A 21,238-nucleotide genomic window follows, 5' to 3' on the forward strand; every position below is an offset into this window, starting at 1 on the left:
CAGGCAAAGACAAGTCAGACCCCAACAACTACCGACCCATCAGCCTTCTGGACGCCCTCAGTAAAGTATTCGAGAAAATACTACTGAAAAGGTTAATAGGGCATATCAAGGAAAAAGGTATAATTCGCAACGAGCAGTTTGGCTTTAGGAACGCACATTCTGCCCCACAACTGCTCACTCGATTCATAGAACAAGCCACCATAGGTCTCAACAAACGAAGAGACACAGGAACGGTTTTCCTTGATATCCAGAAAGCATTTGACAAAGTCTGGCACGAAGGCCTACTAGCGAAACTAATAGACCACGAATTCCACCCAGGCTATATAAGACTTATTAAATCTTATCTGGAGGGCCGAGAGTTCAAAGTAGACGTACATAACACGCTGTCAAGTACTCGCAGGATTAGAGCGGGCGTAGCCCAAGGGTCCCTTATCGGCCCAATCCTCTTCGTCCTGTATACAAACGACATGCCTACGACAGAACTCACTACCACACACCTCTACGCTGATGACACCGCTATCTCAGTTCAACATCCACAGCTAGCGTGCGCTCGAAAGAGGCTCCAAGTAGCACTAAGAACTCTCGAGCCTTGGCTAACGAAATGGCGCATCAAGGTCAATGTTGACAAGTGCCAAGCAGTGCTGTTCACTAAGAAGAACAGACTCACACGCAAACCAGTCAACATAAAAGCGCTAAAGCTTTTCAACGAAGATATAGTGTGGCATGACAAAGTCAAATACCTAGGAGTAGTCCTAGACAGAAAGCTCACCATGCTACACCACATCAATGATATTCAAAGAAAAGCACACATACGACTTAACCAGCTATATCCTATACTGAACAAAAAGTCCAGCATTAAAACGGAAGTAGCCATAAACATGTATAAGGCCTTAATCAGACCAATAATCATGTACGCAGCCCCAGCGTGGGGGTTCACTGCAATGACGAACCTGGATAAGCTGGAATTAATACACAATAAATGCCTACGAGCAGCGACCAGACTCCCTTCCGACACGCCAATACGCCAACTACGCAGTATAGCGAAAGTCAGCTCAATAAGGCACCAAATACGTAAACAGACACTAAACATGTACAGAAAGTCATGGAGTAATAAGATCAACCCGTTAATAAGCGGGATCGGACGCTACGACGTTGATCTGTACAAAAAGTATCCTACACCGAAGCACATTCTGTTCAGCCACAGGGTTGGGTGGGCGAGGGGCCGATAGCCAACCCACTCCCCCCAAGCTGACACCTATATACCACATACACCCACACACTGCAGACACCTATGTAAATATGTAAATATGTTTCAGCTGTCCTAGACCCAGGGACCAGGCGAGGAAGATTGACAAAAAGTACAACCTAAGAAGACGACGGCAATGCAGCCAGACGGCCAAGGACGTGTCAATCCACCCCCGCCCCCCTACAGAGACATGGGAGCGGAACACCAGCCCGCGCCCTATAAACATCACTAATATCTATCTGTTATCTCTTTCCTATCTAGGTGTAAGCTGGACATGAGAGCAGGCAAACAGCCGGCACTCCAATGAGAACTTGTATATACATATGTTATTAATAATCTTAGTTTTAGATCTGCAGTGACAAGTGTGTTCAAACAACACCGCACAGAGGGACATCGACAGGAGGAAGAAGATAGCCCCTTGCATGCAAGGCTTGGCTCTAATTCCCCCCTCTCCAAAAGGAGACTTGGCACCAGGGACTGCTGGCTGCTGGACAATGGGACGAACCTGTGGCCCAAAGCCCAGACTCTAGCAGACCCGAGCCGACCCGGCAGTGACAAGAAGGACTGATCCCCATAATAACAAAAATTGCGAGGAATTGGTTTATGTTTGTGCATGTTACCTGTTCCTAACTAACACAACCTCTGGTCTTTTTCCAGCCCACATCCTTGCATGTGCTATCAAAAGATGTCAGGTTTTACATGTAGGCTCTTTCTTCTTTCTGCCTATGTGGTTTTTCCCTGACCCTTCAATACCATACCTTAACACTATCCAACCAATACAAACTTTGCCGTGGTAGCGAGTCTGACTCGGAAACCGGCAGATACTCCTTGTTCACTTCCCACTCTTCCCTGCTATCTCTTTCTTCTTCTTAGAAATAATAGCATGTCGGAGGCCATGTAGATTGAGTCGTTGGTCACGCGGGGGGAGCGGGCTTCGGGGGCCCCCCGAAGAAAAAAAAAAAAAACCATACCGGTACGGCAAATGCAATGTCTCCACTACTTGCTGCGGTGCTGTACAAATCGGTTAGCCGGGACGAACGATATTTTGTACGCATTTCTGCTAATAATTTTGTAAATAATTAGAGGAAATAAAGGAAAGAATTAGCTGAAAGACAAGAGGGCTTGTATAAATTTTTTTTAACTTCATATAACTCCCAGTTTCATCCGGCCGAAACGGAATAAAATGCAATGTTTTCTCCACAAAGTGCGGGGCAACTGCTCTCTCGCCCCCCCCCCCCTCCCTAATCGCCGCTACTGTAAGAGAAGAGCAAAATGTGAAATGCATGTGAATATATTCTAAAAGACAGCCAACGTTTGGGTAGTGTATGAAGACAAAAGGCGTGCGTGTGTGTGTGTGTGTGTGTGTGTGTGTGTGGTGTGAATGTTGAACTGAAATGCGTGAGAATATTCAGTGTCTGCATATTCTAAACACAAATAAATGACTATAAATTCGCACTCAGCTTGGAACTGGATGTGTTATGATGGTGTTGATTGAAACTCATGAGTCAAATGTTACCCAATTACAACAGCCAAGTTTTACGGAGGAAGGGGGTCTGAGATTGCTCTTGGTAAACTGTCAGAGTGTAGTAAATATGGTAAACAAATAAAATTCAGTACATTGATGGAATCTTATGAGACTGATGTGGTGATAGGAGTAGAATCATGGTTGAGAGAAGGGGTGGGTAATAGAGAAGTATTTCCAGAAGGGTATACAGTCTATCATAGAGACCGAGGAGATGAAAAGGGTGGATTTTTTTTTCTGGTGAAGGAAACTTATTGTTCACATGAATGGTTTACCGATGAAAGTGATTAAATATTAGGGATAAAATTAGTTTGTGATAATATGAAGGAGGTGGGAATTATAGGAACATATAAGGAAGAGAGGAAAGAGACATGGAAATATTAAACAAATAATAGATTATAGCCTACTCCTAAAAACAATAATAATGATATGGTAATCATTGGGGGAGATCTAAACTTGCCTGAAGTTGAATGGAATGGAGCTGCAAGTGAAGCCCATGAACAGAAACTGGCAAATATGTTAATTTGGGAGGGAGGATTTACACAAGTAGTACAAGAACTGACTCGTCTCAACAACTTGCTAGATGTATTCTTGGTTAAACCATGGGAAATTGTTGATAAAACTGAGGTACCTAATTGAAGGAATAGGTGACCATAAGGCTGTAATAATGGATGTAGGACTTGTACCAAAAATGCTTAATAAGAGGGTCACACAAGACAAGAAATTATACAGAAAAACTAAAGTTGATGAATTTGGGTCTTACCTCAAATCACAATTCAGTTGTTGGATAAGTGAAGGGAGTAATGTGGATACACTTTGGGCTAAATTTAAAGGAATCATTTGGGAAGGACAGAAGAAATTTGTACCTGTTAAGAAGGGTAAAATGACCTCAGACCCTGTTTATTATACAAGGGAAATAAGGAAATTAAAAAGAAAATGTAGAATAGTAAACAGGAAAATCAAAGAGGGTAGGGAGAATAGAGAAACTAGGAAACAGCTAATGAGGGAACTGAATAAAGTGAAAAAGGAAGCAAAAGAGAAATATATGAATGGCATACTTCAAGAGGGTAATGACCACAAAGGGAAATGGAAAAAGATGTATTCATATATTAGGAATCAAAAAGGAAAAGGAATCCAAATTCCTACAATGGTGGGCGAAGGGGGTGAATACTATTCAACAGATACTGAGAAAGCAAATCTATTTAGTAGGGAATTCAGAGATTCAGTAGAAGATTGTCAGGAGTTGGAAACAAACAGAAGATAGAGAGGGAGAGACACATAGGGAAACAAGAAGCTTCTCATTCACAAATGAAGATATTTTCAGAGAAATCCAACTGCTTCAGCAAGGAAAAGCAGCAGGAAGTGATCAAATTACTGGGGAGGTATTAAAGACAATGGGGTAGTACATAGTGCCTTATTTAAAATTTCTCTTTGACTATGTCATAAATAATAGTGTAATACCAAAGGAATGGAAGGAATCTATAATAATACCAATTTATAAAGGAAAGGGTGATAAAAGGAAACCAGAGAACTACAGATCAATCAGCCTGACCAGTATAGTTTGTAAAATACTGGAGAGTTTAATAGCAAAGTACATCAGAGGGATATGTGATGATAAAAATTGGTTCATGAGGAGCCAGTATGGATTTAGAAAGAAATTTTCTTGTGAGGCACAACTGGTGGGATTTCAGCAGGACATATCAGATCAGTTGGATTCAGGAGGCCAGTTAGATTGCATAGCCATAGATCTTTCCAAAGCCTTTGATAGAGTGGAACATGGAATATTATTAAATAAATTGGAGGGAATAGGATTGGACGTAAGGGTTATACGTTGGATAAGAACATTTCTAAATACAAGGGTTCAGAAAGTCAAAGTAGGAAATAATATATCACAGGAAGAGAAAGTTGGGAAGGGAATCGCACAGGGTAATATAATCGGTCCATTACTTTTCTTAATATACACAATATAACATCAAAAATAAGATTGTATGCAGATGATATAATTGTTTATAGGGAAATAAATAACATTGAGTATTGTTCAGAATTACAAAGGGACCGTGAAAGTATCCAACAGTGGGTTGAAGAAAATAATATGAAGATTAATGGAGGCAAATCAACTGTTACAACATTTACAAACAGGAGTTTTAAAACTGCTTTTGAATATACTTTGGATGAGGTAGTTATCCCAAAAGATGGCAAGTGCAAATACTTAGGTGTGGGATTTGAAATTAATTTGCACTGGAAGGGTCATGTTGATGACATTGTTGGGAAAGCATACAGATCGTTACATGTCATAATGAGGCTACATAAAGGATGCAACAAAGAATTAAAAGAAAAAAGTTACTTGAGTATGGTTCGTCCATTATTGGAATATGCAAACAGTGTTTGGGATCCTCACCAAGAATACCTAATAAAAGAAATAGATAGTGTGCAGAGGAAAGCAGCAAGATTTGTAACAGGGGATTTCAGGAGAAACAGTAGTGTATCAGAAATGTTAGAGGAACTTGGGTGGGAAACTTTAAGTAAGAGAAGGGAGAAAACTAGACTTATAGGATTATATAGAGCCTATACAGGAGAAGAAGCATGGGGAGAAATCCGTGAGAGGCTTCAGTTGGAAAATAATTATATTGGCAGAACTGACCACAAGTATAAAATTAGAAGGAATTTTAGCAGAAGCGACTGGGGTAAATTTTCATTCATTGGGAAGGGCGTGAAGGAGTGGAACAGTTTACCAGGGGTAGTGTTTGATCCTTTTCCAAAATCTGTACAGGTATTCAAGAAGAGAATAAACAGCAACAGGGAAAATAAATGAAATGTTAGAGGGCATTCGACCAGTGCAGGCTATTGTAAATATAAAACAAGTGTTAAAAAAGTAATTCCATCCCCTGGTCCATGGAGTTTGGACAGCCAAAGTAGGAGACTGCCTGTAGGGGTGAAGTACAGTGGGGACTTCGAGGGCCCTGGGACCGCTACGGTAGCTGTGAAGGCCCTTCAGGAACTCTGAAAAGTGGTGGCAAAAGGGGGCTCTGGTTAAGACGCAGCAGGTCGTTATGCTACGTAGGTTCCAAAATGGGTAAAAAAACCAGTAAATAAATGCAATGTAAATTTTAATCTTATACCACTTGCAGAGTATTATTTGAAGTAATTCCACATACTGTATATGAGTTGATTATGTTTGTAGGTATAGGAGATATTATAAGTAGAATTTTATAAACAATATAAATTTATTAAGGATGATCTGTTTGTTTAATAGAAAAAAAATGTTAGCATAAATTGTATATTATTGTATTCTAGAAAAAAATATTTTTCTTCTCTTGTTAATTTAAAATTTAGTGCTTGACAATAATGTATTTTAGTGTACCATTTGCCACCGAGGTAGACACCTCATTTGCAAATAAAGAGATTTTGATTTGATTTGATTTGATTTGAAACTGAAACATTGCTGCTTCCCATAATAGATATCAAAACCAGTAAGTTCTTATTATTACAAATTTCTCATATAATAAATATGTATTTTTAATAAGTATACTTTATTTTCTATACTGCCTTTATGAATAATCCTACTACATTGTAAAAAAAAAAAAAAAAAAGGAAAAAGTTTAGTTAATTTCAAATTCAGTAGGTACTTTTTCCCATAATCTTGTACCTTTTCAGGGGAAAATTTAGTACGAAACTTTGTTGCCTGGTGGCAACCCTGTGTTTCAGTTGTTTCCACTGCTGGCTAATATGGCGGATGTTATGTTGTTTTGATAGTGGTTAAAATTTGAGGTATATGCATTTAATTTGTATAAGAATTTCAAGGCCGAGGTTCAAACGTGGAGCATCGGTCTATTATGGATTCTACATATGCCAGGTGAATAATTTAAGCTTCGACTTTGTTAACGATACTGTTACTGTACCGTACAATCTTGTTGTGGCCCAAGTCATTTTCGACGTATTTAATTATATAAAGAGAGAGATATATGGACTATATTTCCTTAATTATGTAGAAATTGCAAGTGGCAGACAGAGTTGGCTTTAATTTATAGGACATGTTATTTTTTAGGTTCTTAGAATTTTGCTCAGTCGTTTTTGTCCTCTTCTTGTCCGTTTCACCCTCTTTGGGGCACGATAGATCAATCAATGGTTAGTGAGTCGTGTTTTCCTGTCCTCCCAGTACTTTTTCATTCTTTCATATCTTGGCTTCCTCTCTTCTTCAGAAATTCTGTGTAGTCGCTTGGGCTTCACCCTGTCCTGAAACCTCATTTTATCTTTGGTTATTTTCTTTGCAGATCCATCTACAAGCATCTCTTCTGTAATTTGGAATTCTCGTAGGTCCTCAGTTTCCTTAAACCAGTTCGGCTTGGTTTTATTACGGAAATAGTCGAAGATTCTTTTCGGATCCATTCTTAGGATGTGGCCATAGTAGTCAATTCTCCTTTTCCTTATTGTGTCGGAAATCCTTTCTGATTTCCTATACAGAGTTTCATTGCGGATGTGTGAAAGTTCGTTATTATGAAATTTTGGGGCCTAGAATTTTTCATAGAATTTTCCTTTCCTTTATCTCTAACTTGTCCATTGGACCATGCATAGTTATAGATAGAGTTTCTGCAGCATACAGGGCTTCAGGCTTGACTACTGTATTATAATGTCTGATCTTGGAATTCCAGCAGAGGGATTTTTTGTTATAGGTGTCTTTCGTAAGCTGGAAGGCTGTTTCTATTTTGGTTCGCCGAGATTCCATTGCTTTCTTCTCAAGACCATTCCAACTGATCCATTCACCAAGGTATTTGAAATCTGTGACGATCTCTATTTTTTGTTCCCCCACTTTCAAATATTTTGGAGGATTCTTAATGTTGGTTATTATTTTGGTCTTTCCAAAGGCGATTTTCAGACCTATCTTCTCTGCTTGCTTCAGCAGTTCGAAGGACTGCTCCTTGGCTTCCACCTACGTCTCAGCTAGTAAGGCCATGTCGTCTGCGAAAGCTAAACATTTGATCTTGATACCCTTGTTTACCGATCCCAATCGAATTCCACCACTAGTTGTCTTATCCCATTCTCTGACTACCTTCTCCAAGGCACAATTGAACAGTATGGGGGACAGTCCGTCACCCTGTCGGATACCAGTTTTGATTTCAAAAGGAACCGACAATTCTCCCATGAATTTGACTTCGGAAAATGTATTGGTGAGAGTTTCCCTGATGAGGTTTGTTGTTTTGTTGTCTAGACCAAATTCTTTGAGTACAGAAAGGAGACTTTCCCAGTCTAGTGAGTCAGACGCCTTTTGGAAGTCAATAAAGGTGATGACGTATGTTTTTGCCCTAGATTTCTGGTATGCCATGAGATTTTTAAGGTTCAGGATTTGTTCCGGACAGGATCTCCCCTTTCTGAATCCCGCTTGATATTCACCCAACTGATGATCTAGGCCTAACTGTGGTTCTGTCCTACTAAGTAAGGCCTTTGAGAATATCTTATATGTAATATCCAAAAGTGATATGCCTCTATAGTTGTTGGGGTTCATTTTATCCCCCTTCTTGTGGATCGGGTGGATGAGGGCCATCTTCCATTCTTCTGGAATTCTTTCTTTGACCCAGATTTCTTCAAAAACTTTTTGTAGGGATTCTATTGCTTCCTTGTTGGCCTTCTTCCAAAGTTTGGCTGTGATCTGGTTTTCTCCCGATGCTTTGTTGTTTTTAAGGCTCGAAATGATCTTTTCTAGTTCCTCGAAGGTTGGCGGCTGTGAGTCAGGATTGGTATTTGTTGGGACATTAAATGTCATTTTTTCTACTGGCTTTTCACAGTTGAGGAGATTTTCAAAGTAGTCAGTTAGTATCCTGCAGTTATCAGTATTGTTATGTGCTATATTTCCATTCTTGTCCCGTAACTGTATAGTCGGTGGCTTGTACTTCGTTGTTCTCTGTTTAAAGGTTTTGTAGAAACTTCTTGTCTTGTTTTTGGTGAAGTCGTCATCTATTTGAACAAGCATCTGGTTTTCGTAAGCCTTTTTAATTGTTTTGAATTTTTTATTGACCATCCTTCTGATATTCAAGAAATTTTGTCTATTGCTTTCCGTTCGTTGCGACTGCCATTTGTGCCATGCTTCCTTCCTTTGTTTCAATAGATCGTCACATTCTTCCGACCACCAAGCATGTTTTTTGACTTTTGTTATAGGGGCACTTTTTCGGCTTTTGATAATAAGTTCTGTTTTATTTGATCCCAATTTTGTTTGTGTATATCCTTTGTCGCAAGATGGTATTCTTTTGAATTTAAAATTTTCTCTGGGTCATATCGTTTGCTTGTGTGTTTAAGGACCTTGTCTCTCCTTCTGGGGATGATTTTGATCTTTATCTTCGACATGTAATGGTCCAAGTCTAAATTAGCTCCCCTGAGGACTTTGACATTTTGTATTTCCCTATTGAACTTCCGTCTAATAGCCACATGGTCCAGTTGAAATTCACCCAAGTTAGGATTTTGTGAGATCCACGTTTTTTGTTTTCTAGGAAGCTTTTTAAAAGCTGTGGATTTCAGTATCATACCGTGGGCTTGGCACAACTCTATAAGTCTGACACCATTTTGATTGGTCCTGTTATGCGCTGGGTATTTCCCGACTACATGTCGATACTTTCTCTCCTTCCCTATCTGGGCGTTGAAGTCTCCCATTAGTATGATGTTGTGTTTTTCAGGTACCCTTTGGATGACATCGTCCAACTGATCCCAAAAGAGTTCCACTTTCTCCTTGTTCTTTCTGTTGTCCTCATTTATGGGGGCATGGGCATTCACAATAGTGTATATTCTATTGGTAGATTTGAAAACCAAAGTTGATAGTCTTTCAGATTGGGACTCAAACTGGACTATGGAATCCAGGACATTCTTGTTTATTATGAAGCCAGTTCCTAGGTGTGGCATGTTTTTCATGACTCTTTGACCAACTTTTCCCTTGTATATCCTGAACCCTTCAGAGTCGAAGTTGTTTTCATCTATATATCTGGTCTCCTGAAGTGCCGTTTTGATAATTCGATGATTTCTGAGTGTGTCCGTAAGGTGTTTTAACTTTTCAGTTTTAAGGAGAGAATTAGCATTGAAGGTGGCTATGAAATTCGGGTATTTGCATTTGATTTTGTTTGAGGTTTCAAGACGCTCCGACTCGTCTTTGTGTAAAGCTGCAGACTCTCCAGAATCCGAATGTCTGCTTGTGCACAACGGTGCACCTGAGGTAATTTGTTTCACATTACACTTTCCCATGAATGATAAACATGAGTTTGGGGTAACTACTATCCGCACACTTTATCCTAGTGCTGAATCGGTCGACCTCGGCGATCTTCGAGATTCATACTGGCAACCTTTGAAACACAAACTATGAATTGCTTAAGCAACGTTGTGCGACATCTGGCGTAAACTTTACGTACTGGTACTGTTGTTGTTTACACATCAAAGTCAAAGTATAGAATTCATGCTAGGAACAAGATTCGCATCGAGAGATGTGTTTTATAATGTTATATAATGTGTATGTGACATAGTTGTTGGCCTAAGATGATAACGGTTTAGAAATTTCATATCGATCGATCATATTCTCGATTCAATTCAGATTTCATTTTCATTCAGTTGGCAGCACCAGGCAGCACTATCGATACCGGGACAGCTCCCTCCTTACTCCGCACCCCGTACACAAATGCTTCAAGATAAAGTGTGCGGACAGTACTTGAGTCACCAGTTTACAACCAAGGTTGTGAGCCCTGGAGGTTTCTTCCAGCCGCCCCTAAGCTGGGGTACAGACGCTGACCTCAGGCCGCCCAATCTGGGAACAAACGCCTGGGGAATTTTATGTTCTTCAACCAAGATTCGATTCTTGGAGGTAACTCATCCGCTCTCTCTGCCGTTGGGAGATTCTTCTCTTCATCCGCCATCGAGACCGTTGACCAGTTTTCACCTACTAACCCTAGGCAAGGTTTGCCCCTTCCGCCATCTCCACCGTGCCGAAGGTCATCTTCTCCGCCGTAGATGCCGTTGAGGACTTCATCTATAACCCAGGCTAAGGGCCCTCCATATTTATGACCCCTGGAGAGAGGGTGTCCCAGTATTTTAAAGCCCCCAGGAATTGGGCTACTCGTTGGTCCGTGGGTTGTATTGGGTATTTCAACCAGCCCTACAGACTGTAGGGGCCCCCTATCCGCCACCTGGGGACGTGCTCTGTAGGGGTCGGGTTCCCCTGGTTACTTTTGGAAGTTAACCTCACCCACAGAGGCTGAGGTTATTTGCAGAGAGTCGTTTTTGCATATATCTATTTTTTTTTTTTTTTTTTTTTTGCTAGTTGCTTTACGTCGCACCGACACAGATAGGTCTTATGGCGACGATGGGACAGGGAAGGGCTAGGAGTGGGAAGGAAGCGGCCGTGGCCTTAAGTAAGGTACAGCCCCAGCATTTGCCTGGTGTGAAAATGGGAAACCACAGAAAACCATCTTCAGGGCTGCCGATAGTGGGGTCCGAACCTACTATCTCCCGAATACTGGATACTGGCCGCACTTAAGCGACTGCAGCTATCGAGCTCGGTTATATATCTATTTAGACCCTGGCATTTAACATTATCTTTCGACATATAGGAAAGATCATTAATTTATTTCTTTACCTACAAACTCCATGTTAATGAAGACAGTCCTCAGCTGAACTACCTCACGACCAGGACTAAGTTAGTCCAGACTAAGGCCGGATCATTCTTAGTCCAGATTAAACCTGACTGAATGGCACCCTTGAGCTCTTGTCAATATAAAGCACAATAGTTCTCTCCAAATGCAGGATTTGACGTGAAGATCAGTAAAAGGATACTTACTGTACATCAGGGAAGTGCATTTTACCAGAGTATGAGGAAATTGATCTGGGAGAAAAATGTACTGAGGAAGTGTACTCTGATTTCCTTCCTGACATCAATTCTTACCCTGCCCTTTTCTTGTCTTTCCTATTATAGGCTACTTCTTAAAAATTTCATCTCAGTGACCTGGATTTCTCTCTCCTGTCATTTCATCAGGGTTTAGGTCTCTGTTGCTTGTCACTATGGGGCAATAATACGTGTTAATTGCAGAGTGCGCTAGACAACCATCATACTGATACCACATCCTTGTCCGAGTTTCCAGCAGGACATTTTCTAGCGAAGTTGGCAGATCATTTTGTAGGAATTTGATGTATTTAGCAGCTGTGCGGGTACCTTCAATGAACCAAGGTCCTTGTGCTGGTCCCAATTATTCTGTACCATGCATTAACAGTCCAAGGTCTCTGTCGCTTTACTTGTCATAGCCAATGGGGATTATCCACAGATTAGTAATGCTTATTTCGTAAATCCATTGACCTATGAATTGTGAAACCTTCTTCATTGGTAAACGGGTAGAACTGCAACACATTCTCTGTTAATGCCCATTCACAGAAATTCATTTGGTTATGAAAGTTATTTCCATGTATGGTAATTTCTGATGATGCAGATCATTATATATGGGTGATATCAGTATCGATGCAGTATGTGTATTACACTACTTTGACTCATTGAACTACCACTAGCAATGTCACATGATCTAATGTGCAGGTTCACAGTAACACAAGCTAGCACATCAACTTCATCTGCTTCTCCTGTGGTGGGTTTGCTACAGACACCTTTGAGTGTTGTTACACACCTGTTTCAAACAGTTGTTTGTAGAGGTTTCCAAATGTGCAGTGCGATGGATGTTTTCTGCCTGGGTACTGTTCTGCATAAAACCTACAGGACTGCGCTGCATTTTTTCAACACTCACTGTAGATCAGTATCATCCCTGCCTTTTCATAGTTTGAAAATGTCATTTTCTTAGCATAGTTCTTACAACACCATACCCTGTTCTACTTTCAACTGCTGTTAAAAAAAAAAAAAATTCTCTGTTTAGCATGTTGTAAAAGGGAGTAAACATTATTTCTTGCGTAGGCCTACAGTATCACGGACGTCTGGTTACCTTGTGGTCTGTCCTGAGTAGTAGGCCTACATTGCAGAATAACAACAAACACAAGTGCCACGTTCAGCAGATGGGACACGTAAAGCAAGATACACTACATTACGGACAGAATCGGAAATGTAGTTATCTTACACATAGCACTGTGCTTCTCTCTGGTCATGGATCATGTTTTTTACAACACGTGAATAAACTTTTAGTGAGGTATTATCAGGTTTCAAAATCACATTGCAATTACTCGGGATTGAATTCACATATTACACTATAACAAATGCCATTATTAATCTCTTTCTTGTTCCTGCTTTCAATTGTGCTAAAGATAACAGGGGGGGGGGGGATTCTGTTTTAAAAATATATAGAGCTAAGTTTGTATTGAAAATTATACTTCCGTACATTTTTGAATGAACTGTATTTACTAATTTTATGAACCCCTCTCTGCTGACATTCTATCTGTGCAATTTGTTTTTCAAAATTCCTTGGTGTTTAAGAAATATTGCTGGTGATAACGTTAGGTAACTCACCCAGTATAATGGAATGGGAACATTGCTGTCTGGGCATTCAGAAACTGCTGGTCTATGGTTTCTGGCATCTAATTGTAGTGTTGGAGTTGCCTCTTGGTTACCTCTGCGGTGAGACCGAATAGAATTACAATGAAACATGTTTTCAGAGATTTTACTCCGTTTTTATGTAATTATGCCTTATGTAGTAAAAAGTTGTGAAAAGTGATTGGAGTGGTTCGACAGTGAAGTTGCAAGAGTGATTGGAGTTCAAAGAGTTAAGAGGATAGAAGAGGTAAGGATACCAAAGCTAATGATGGAGGCCAAGTCTGAAGGAAGGAGAACAATAGGTCATACTAATGTGGTTGGACACAATCAAGAACAGCATAAAAAGAAGGAATCTGCATTGGAATACAGTTGAAGAGCAGCAGTGGTGGTTGGATAGAGGAGGATAAAAAAGTGCCATTAGAATCCTGACCGAGGGAAGTTGGTGGTGGTGATGATGATGATGATGATGATGATGATTTCTAGAATATATGTGAATTGGTGGAAATTTTAACAGGAACAGTGGCTATCAGTTAAGCAATATGTGGTTGTCAGCCATTAAAAATATGGGTAAATAGTTCTCTTCCCTGTCCTTCATTCTCTTTCATTTCTGCAGATTTGCAGTCGCCTGCTGTTAGATAGTTTTCCTAGCGTGTCCGTTTATATGTTGATATATGAAGCAGTGATTTTACTTCTATCTCTAACTTTCTACCTATTCTCTACATCTGTTTTGTCCTATTTTATAATTTGTTTTCTCTTGATTTCTATCTTGATTCTGTTCTTCTTTGTCTTTCATAATCTGCTGTTCATTACTCTTGACTTTTATTTTCATGGAATACTTTCCCTTCTCTTATTAGTCTGACAAGCTTGTTATTTATGCGTAAGAACGATGATGTAAACTACTACTCCGAATTTAATAGAACATGGTGGTAAGCCATCTGGTGATGAATGAAGGTACCATTTCTTCAGTAGAGTTATAGTCAGCTGAATTGAAACCTTTCAATATTGTTAGAACAGCTGTGGTTCACCTCTGAGGAAGTGGTACAAAGTTTACATGCTTTTAGTCTCTTTCACAAGGAATAAACCTGAAACCTGTTTTTCTTGGCCATGGAGACATAAATCTTTTGTTGTATCCAAAGGTCATGATAGCTGAGTGGCATTATCACTAGTTCAGGTTGCAGCCAATTCTCTTGCGATTTTTGAAATGAAAAATTACATTCGTTTGGTTGAGATTCCATAGATATGATCATAATATTATCAGCTTTGGAAAACTATAAGCTTATTTGTTTTGCTTTTTTGTTGTTGTTGTTGCATCCTTTAGTAATTGATTCTATCAGGAATTCTTAATGCATGCATGGTGTAGTATGACATGCTTATTTCTGGCGATCTAGGACCTTGGAGATCATGCACTGTACTCACAGTTTTCCTCCTGATCTTTCAGTTTTTCACCGTTAGTATCTAGTTATCATGGACTCTGAGCTGTTGTAGATCCATTCTCACCCCATTCTCTCAACATTTCTTGGGTCTGCCTATTGGTTGTTTTCCTTCAGGTTTTCCCACCATAACTGCTTTCATTCAGCTTTCCTCAGGCATGCATCTGACACAGTTTCCACAATTTCCTTTTCCAATTTTGGCAAGAGTTGCAATGTCATCTGCATTTGCCAGTAAATGTGATGACAATGAAATTTGTAACAAGGTGATTTCTCATTCAGTTGACAATGAAATTCGTAACAAGGTGAGTTCTCATTCAGTGTGACACCCTTTTCTTCTTGGCTTATCTTGTGGATGATTTTTTCCAGGATGATGTTGAACGGCAACAGGGATATGACATCTCCATGGGGTAGACCTGTGCGAATGTCAAATTTCCTGGATTGTTGTTCTTGGTATTTGACCTTAGCTCTTGTCACTGTGAATGAAATTTCTTTTTTTGGCACTGTTGGCATCCTTAATGAGTCCCTCAACTGTTTCAGCAGTGGGAATTTCATAGTTATGTATTGTTGTCCAAAAACTGGAGGTGAAACAATGCCGTGTAAGTACAGTGAATCATATATTTTTGAAGTACTGCGTAACTGCATTCTTTCGTTCGGTGGGGTTTTGTGAATCAAGAGGATTTCCCCCGCATTTTTATAACTCCTGTTGATTTATGCGTAGTGAATTGAAAGTAGCACAGTATTGTTGTCGACAGCCAACTCTGTGACTGTCAATCAGTAGCCCAGGTCTACAATAATCATACTTCGGTGGGAGCAGAAGTTTGTCTCGAGTTCCCTACAGTGCTTGTGTTAAAGTAATAATAATACTTATGTTAAAATAATTGTGGTAGTTATCCAGAAATTCAGAATTAAAGCCACTGCTTTACATGGCTTCAGAAGGAAAAGAGGAAAATTACTGTTCCACTCTTGTCATGAGATGTGTTTCGCTGACTAGGAAATACTACTTGAGAACTCCGACAATGTTGATGATAATACGTTCTTGGAACATGAAATAATAGCACAACTTGGATTCTCGTTTGCAAATGCTTCAATTCCCAGAAGAAATAAAAAATCAAGTAAGTTTGTTTTCAGCACGTTAAATATTACATGATGTATTTTCGAAAGATTTAATTTATTAAGAGGTCTGTTCATTATGTAAATTAATCGTTTTATGTTATATTATAATGGAGACAAAATATTTTTATTAACATTCCAGATTCCACTAGTCTGCAGTTATTTACCCCTGAAGCTATAGATGCAAATTCCAAATCATATGATCAACGTAAGACAGTATTTGTTATTTCACAGACTCTAAATTAAGTTTACGTTCGTATGACATAAAACGTTCTAATTTCCTTACATTTTGCTTTATTGCTTATTTTGGTAGGTATTGTTATGGATGCTGTGAGAATGGCACTCCAAAATTCCAGCCAAATGAGAAATCTTCACCTAGATCTTCAAGCACCTCTACAGACAATGAAAGTATGCACTCTGCGTTGCACTAATTATCAGTACAGGATCATCTAATTGCATGCTATTACTTCAAATGTTACTTCAAAATTTTATAGATGCATATTATTTTGCTTTTTTAGGTCCACCTATCCTTCCTCCTGCCTACAGAGAATCTGAAGAAAATGATTCTGACTACATCCTGAAATATCGGCTGAGCTATTCAGTGCACCAGAAGGCGAAGAAGAAATTTGTGATCGAGATGAAGAATTCTTTGGGAATTTAAGTGAATCAAGAAAAAAGAAGAAAAGTATGAAAAATGCATGGAAACAACACAAAAATAAAAAACTAAGAATGGAAGGCCTAGGTTACAGAAGAACAAAAGAAGGGAAAGACATGGATGTTGAGAGAAACGAAAGGAAGCAGGGACCTACTTGCACTTCAAATATGTGTGAAAAGTCTAAATTGAGGGAGTGCAACAACATTAAAGATGAAAGAAAAGAGGTATTTAAAGAATTTTTGGAGACCATGTCTTGGGATCAGCGTAAACTGTACATTACTGGGCTTGTGGATTTCATCCTCAGAAAACGACCATGTGCAGGGGAATCAAGACGCAGTGGTACGTTGTTCTATTGCATTCGCATCAACCATCAGAAGAAACAAGTTTGCAAAAAAAGTTTTTTAACACATTCGGAATTAATGAGTGGACTGTTAGGTACTGGAAAGGTCAAGCTTCAGAGAGTGGAACCATTCCTCGTGCTGAGAAAAATCATCCATTGGGCAATCGTAGCAAGAAGAGTGGAGTACATGAATTTTTGGAAAAATTGCCGAAATTACCATCTCAGTACTGGAGGAGCAAGTCAACAATTCGGTGTAATTCATTCAGTAAGTCATCTGTATGAACTGTACAAGGAGAGTTGCAAAGGAACGAATAATGAAACTGGCAAGGGGTACACCTTCAATACCATTCTCTCTGACTTGAACATAGGATTGTTTAGGCCAAGAAAAGATGAATGTGACCATTGTGTTGGCTACAGAGCTGGCAGTATAAATGAGTACGATTGAAGGACAAAAAGGATGCAGAAGCAAGAGCATGTGCAGTATTCACTGTGGACCTTCATGCAGTAAAGGTAGCTCTGTTTCTGAGGTCTAGTGTATTATATTTCAAAACAAAGCTTGCAGTACTTAACTTTACTGTATATAACTTAGGAACCCATGATGTAACATGCTGTAGGTTCGATGAAAGTCAAGCCGGGCTGGTGGCTTAAGTCTTTGCTTCTAGCATAATCGATACAACAAGCAAGCAGTTGGAAACATCACGAGTTCCTATCATCTTGTATTCCGATGGATGCACCTACCAAAATCTGAACGTAGTGATGTCTAATGCTTTGTTGAAGCTAGCATAGAAAAATGGGGTAGCGATTTTCCAGAAATTCCTGGAAAAGGGTCGCACCCTAATGGAATGTGACTCAGTCCATAGTGTAATTGAATGTAAGTTAACCGAGCTCGATAGCTGCAGTCGCTTAAGTGCGGCCAGTATCCAGTATTCGGGAGATAGTAGGTTCGAACCCCACTGTCGGCAGCCCTGAAAATGGTTTTCCGTGGTTTACCATTTTCACACCAGGCAAATGCTGGGGCTGTACCTTAATTAAGGCCACGGTCGCTTCCTTCCCACTCCTAGTCCTTTCCTGTCCCATCGTCGCCGTAAGACCTATCTGTGTCGGTGCGACGTAAAAACACCTAGCAAAAAAAAAAATGTAAGTTAAAGAACCATGAAATCACACTTCACAGCCTATATGCATCAGTGTCGAAAGAAGCACGAGGAAAATCCCAACCATAAAATGCAGTTTATCTCGACTAATGATTCTTCAATTTAGATCAACAATTAGAAGTATGGCTTTTCAGGCGTTTGCTCTATTAACCAGCGTTTCGTCTTAGGTCTGACACTGGACTCTTCCGAGTCGGATGTGTCAGACCCTACCCACTGACGCTGGGTGTATGCAGGTGAACTTATCAGAAGCCTATTTATGAGGCACAGTCTGATAACTGCAACAGGAGATAAAACTCCACAATGGAATTAATGCCCGCCTAGCAATTCCGAATGGAAATTCTAAGTTCCCATGGAGGGAATTAGATATTTTTCCACCAATAGAGCATATCAAAAATTAGATCAACAATTAGAAGTATGGCTTTTCAGGCGTTTGCTCTATTAACCAGCGTTTCGTCTTAGGTCTGACACTACTCTCTTCAGAGTGGGATGTGTCAGACCCTACCCACTGACGCTGGGTGTATGCAGGTGAACGTATCAGAAGCCTATTTATGAGGCACAGTCTGATAACTGCATACAGGAGATAATTTGATCTAATTTTTGATATGCTCTATTGGTGGAAAAATATCTAATTCCCTCCATGGGAACTTAGAATTTTCATTCATTTAATGATTCTTCACCAATTATGCCATAAAAAATTCAGGGATTCACGACTCCATTCGTCCCGGACGAAAAGCTTATGACCCATGTGTTCTGGATCTTAAAGTTATTAAATACGATCCGACAGGAATCATTTTCTACAAATTGGATTTTGTGGGTGATCCCCAGGAGACCTAGACCAGTAAATGAACAAGAGCTTGTAAAACTTTACCAAGAGCGCTTAAAGATCAAGAATACAAACTGGGATCATCTACGACAACTCAAAAATGCAATTTCTAAAGACTGCCACTCCTATTACAACAACATTCCACACTTTTAAGAATGAATACCCTAATTGTGATTCATTATCATAGTTGATGTGGGCCAATTTGGGTACGGTACTATAAAAATCAAGGATGTTGGACTTGTGTATTTTAAAGTTATATTTTAAATCTAATGGTAAAAATTGGAATAAAAATCATTTAAACAATTAGGTTTTATCAATTTTATTATGGAATCCAATACTGTGTAACTCACTGTTTTCTCAAAATTTAACTGATCCAATACTCCGGAACTGACGCTACGGATTAAACAAAATAAAAATTAATTTAACTGCACTATCTGAGTATCCACTGATGAGTTTACATCACAATATCAAAAAAATTACTGTATTATTTTGAAAATAAACTTTTTTGTCCCTCCTGTAAACTTACAGTAGAGTTTTTGTCAGTTACGTGGTATTCATTCTTAAGGTACGATATGCACATATGGTATATGCATACATAGGTACATTATACCCAGTATGAGAAATATACAGTATTTCTTCTCATCCAAAAAATCTTGGAAGGGGCTCATACTGCAGAAAAACCAGAGCATGAATCATTTCTTTGTCTCAGAATAATGACTCTTGGATACAGACAATTTTATTTTGCTATTATGGCTTTGTTACTGGCTGTCCAATATTCCAGTTAATATGTATGGGTGGAGAATAGTTACTTTTCTGAAAAATTGGTAGTTTTGTTGTTGTTCCATTGTGGTGTTTTTATAATATAATGTTTGCTTTCAGCCATTCCAGATCCAGAGACAGGGAGCGAAGTTCATCTTCACATAGAAAGTCACGGAGAAGATCATGTGGTTCATCTTCTTCCTCAGAATCAAATGATAGCCTAGATGTTCGAAGTAAGAAGTCCAGCAGGCATTCTAGATCACCTGTTCAACATAAATCCAGCAAGAAGAAATCAAAGAAAAGGAAACGGGATCGTTCCAAATCTAGAAGCAAGTCGAAGCATAAACACAGAAAAAGGTATAATTTACTAATGTGTTGGTGAAAATAGTACAATTTACTAAAGCCTATAGGCTCCGTGCGTACAGCACTGTGCTGCTGCGGGTGGATACTACAAGAACTACATAGTCATCTTCATTAACAGCTCGCCATAAGAAGCTGGAATGTGTGTGACGTTTGCATGTATTTATTCAATTATTTTACAGCGCTGTCTTCAGATGATAATTTTTTAATGTCACAACGTTCCGACAGAATGATGTGCTTGTTCTTGGCTGCATTAATAGATACAGTAATACAGAGCTTTCATTCACGACCTCACGAAATGAATTTGAAAAGATGGTGGATCTTAGCAGTAAATCGCAGGGAGTGATTCCGGATTTGTACATTTAAAGTATTTAATACACAGTTACTCTTAACATAATACAAAGGTTAACAATTACAAACAAATTATTGAAGAAGTTGGATGTAAACACCGACATCTACAAGACCATGCAGAAGACGGTGGTCATTGCAACGACTGGAATAGTACGGAAATTTATGGGTTCAAATTCTACGTAAAACTGTGGTTTACATTAAGGTTTATTCTGCTTTGATTTCCTAAAATCTGTGCAATTGCTTGAATATCATTATCACAAAAGTGTGCAAAATAAATAATAATAATAATAATAATAACATAACCGTACTACAGACCACAATGTGAAATTTTAGAGTATTCTGTCACAACCTCACGAAATGGATTTAAAAAGGCAGTGGACAAATATACTGTAATTATAGAAATTGGCCTCCATTACACAATATCAATAGCTCACAGAAATACCGCATTTTACATACGTAATTAGCTCTGTTCTCGCCCCGAGGTGGTGCAACTCTTTTCAAGCAACCCCTAATGAACATGAGCTGCGTGTACCCTCATGTCAATCTTAAATTTTGTTGTATTGGGAATCAAGCCCGGGCCCCCGACGAAGGAAACTAGTAGCGCTAACCGTTATATTACAGAGGTGGTCGCTCTCATATTATAAATACAGACACAATAATTTATTGGCAACGTTAAGATATTCTGATATTTTCAACTGGTCCAACATCAAACCTGTGCCTTTTTATCGGAAAAAGTTCCTCTAAGCTCTTCTCCTTGTTGTATTTCTCTTTCCCCGCGTTTGAGATGCGAGGTCCAGACCATTCACAGGGTTGATCAGTATGCGAGGTGACATGTTCTGAGTAAACTGTATAAATAACAGCAGAAATATGCATACATTTCATGGAAATATTTTTATTATTTTACCAAGGCCTCACTCGCAACATTAACCTACGCTAACATGATATCGTATTAGAGATAGGCCAAATATATTTTTTGAAGACAGCATTGTTGAATGTGTACATGAA

General features: G+C 39.2%; 1 protein-coding gene across 1 annotated transcript in view; it reads left to right on the forward strand.

Moving 5' to 3' along the window:
• The first annotated feature begins 6,482 nt into the window (after positions 1-6,482).
• Positions 6,483-21,238, forward strand: part of cactin (cactin, spliceosome C complex subunit) — a 197,070-nt gene continuing 182,314 nt past the window's right edge. Inside the window, exons 1-2 of the mRNA XM_067147717.2 lie at positions 6,483-6,621; positions 19,643-19,879. Of these exons, the coding sequence (XP_067003818.1) occupies positions 6,602-6,621; positions 19,643-19,879 (257 nt within the window). The 5' untranslated portion in view covers positions 6,483-6,601. The remainder of the gene's footprint in view (positions 6,622-19,642; positions 19,880-21,238) is intronic.

The sequence above is a fragment of the Anabrus simplex genome, chromosome 5, assembly GCF_040414725.1.
Source record: "Anabrus simplex isolate iqAnaSimp1 chromosome 5, ASM4041472v1, whole genome shotgun sequence".
Lineage (NCBI taxonomy): Eukaryota > Metazoa > Arthropoda > Insecta > Orthoptera > Tettigoniidae > Anabrus > Anabrus simplex.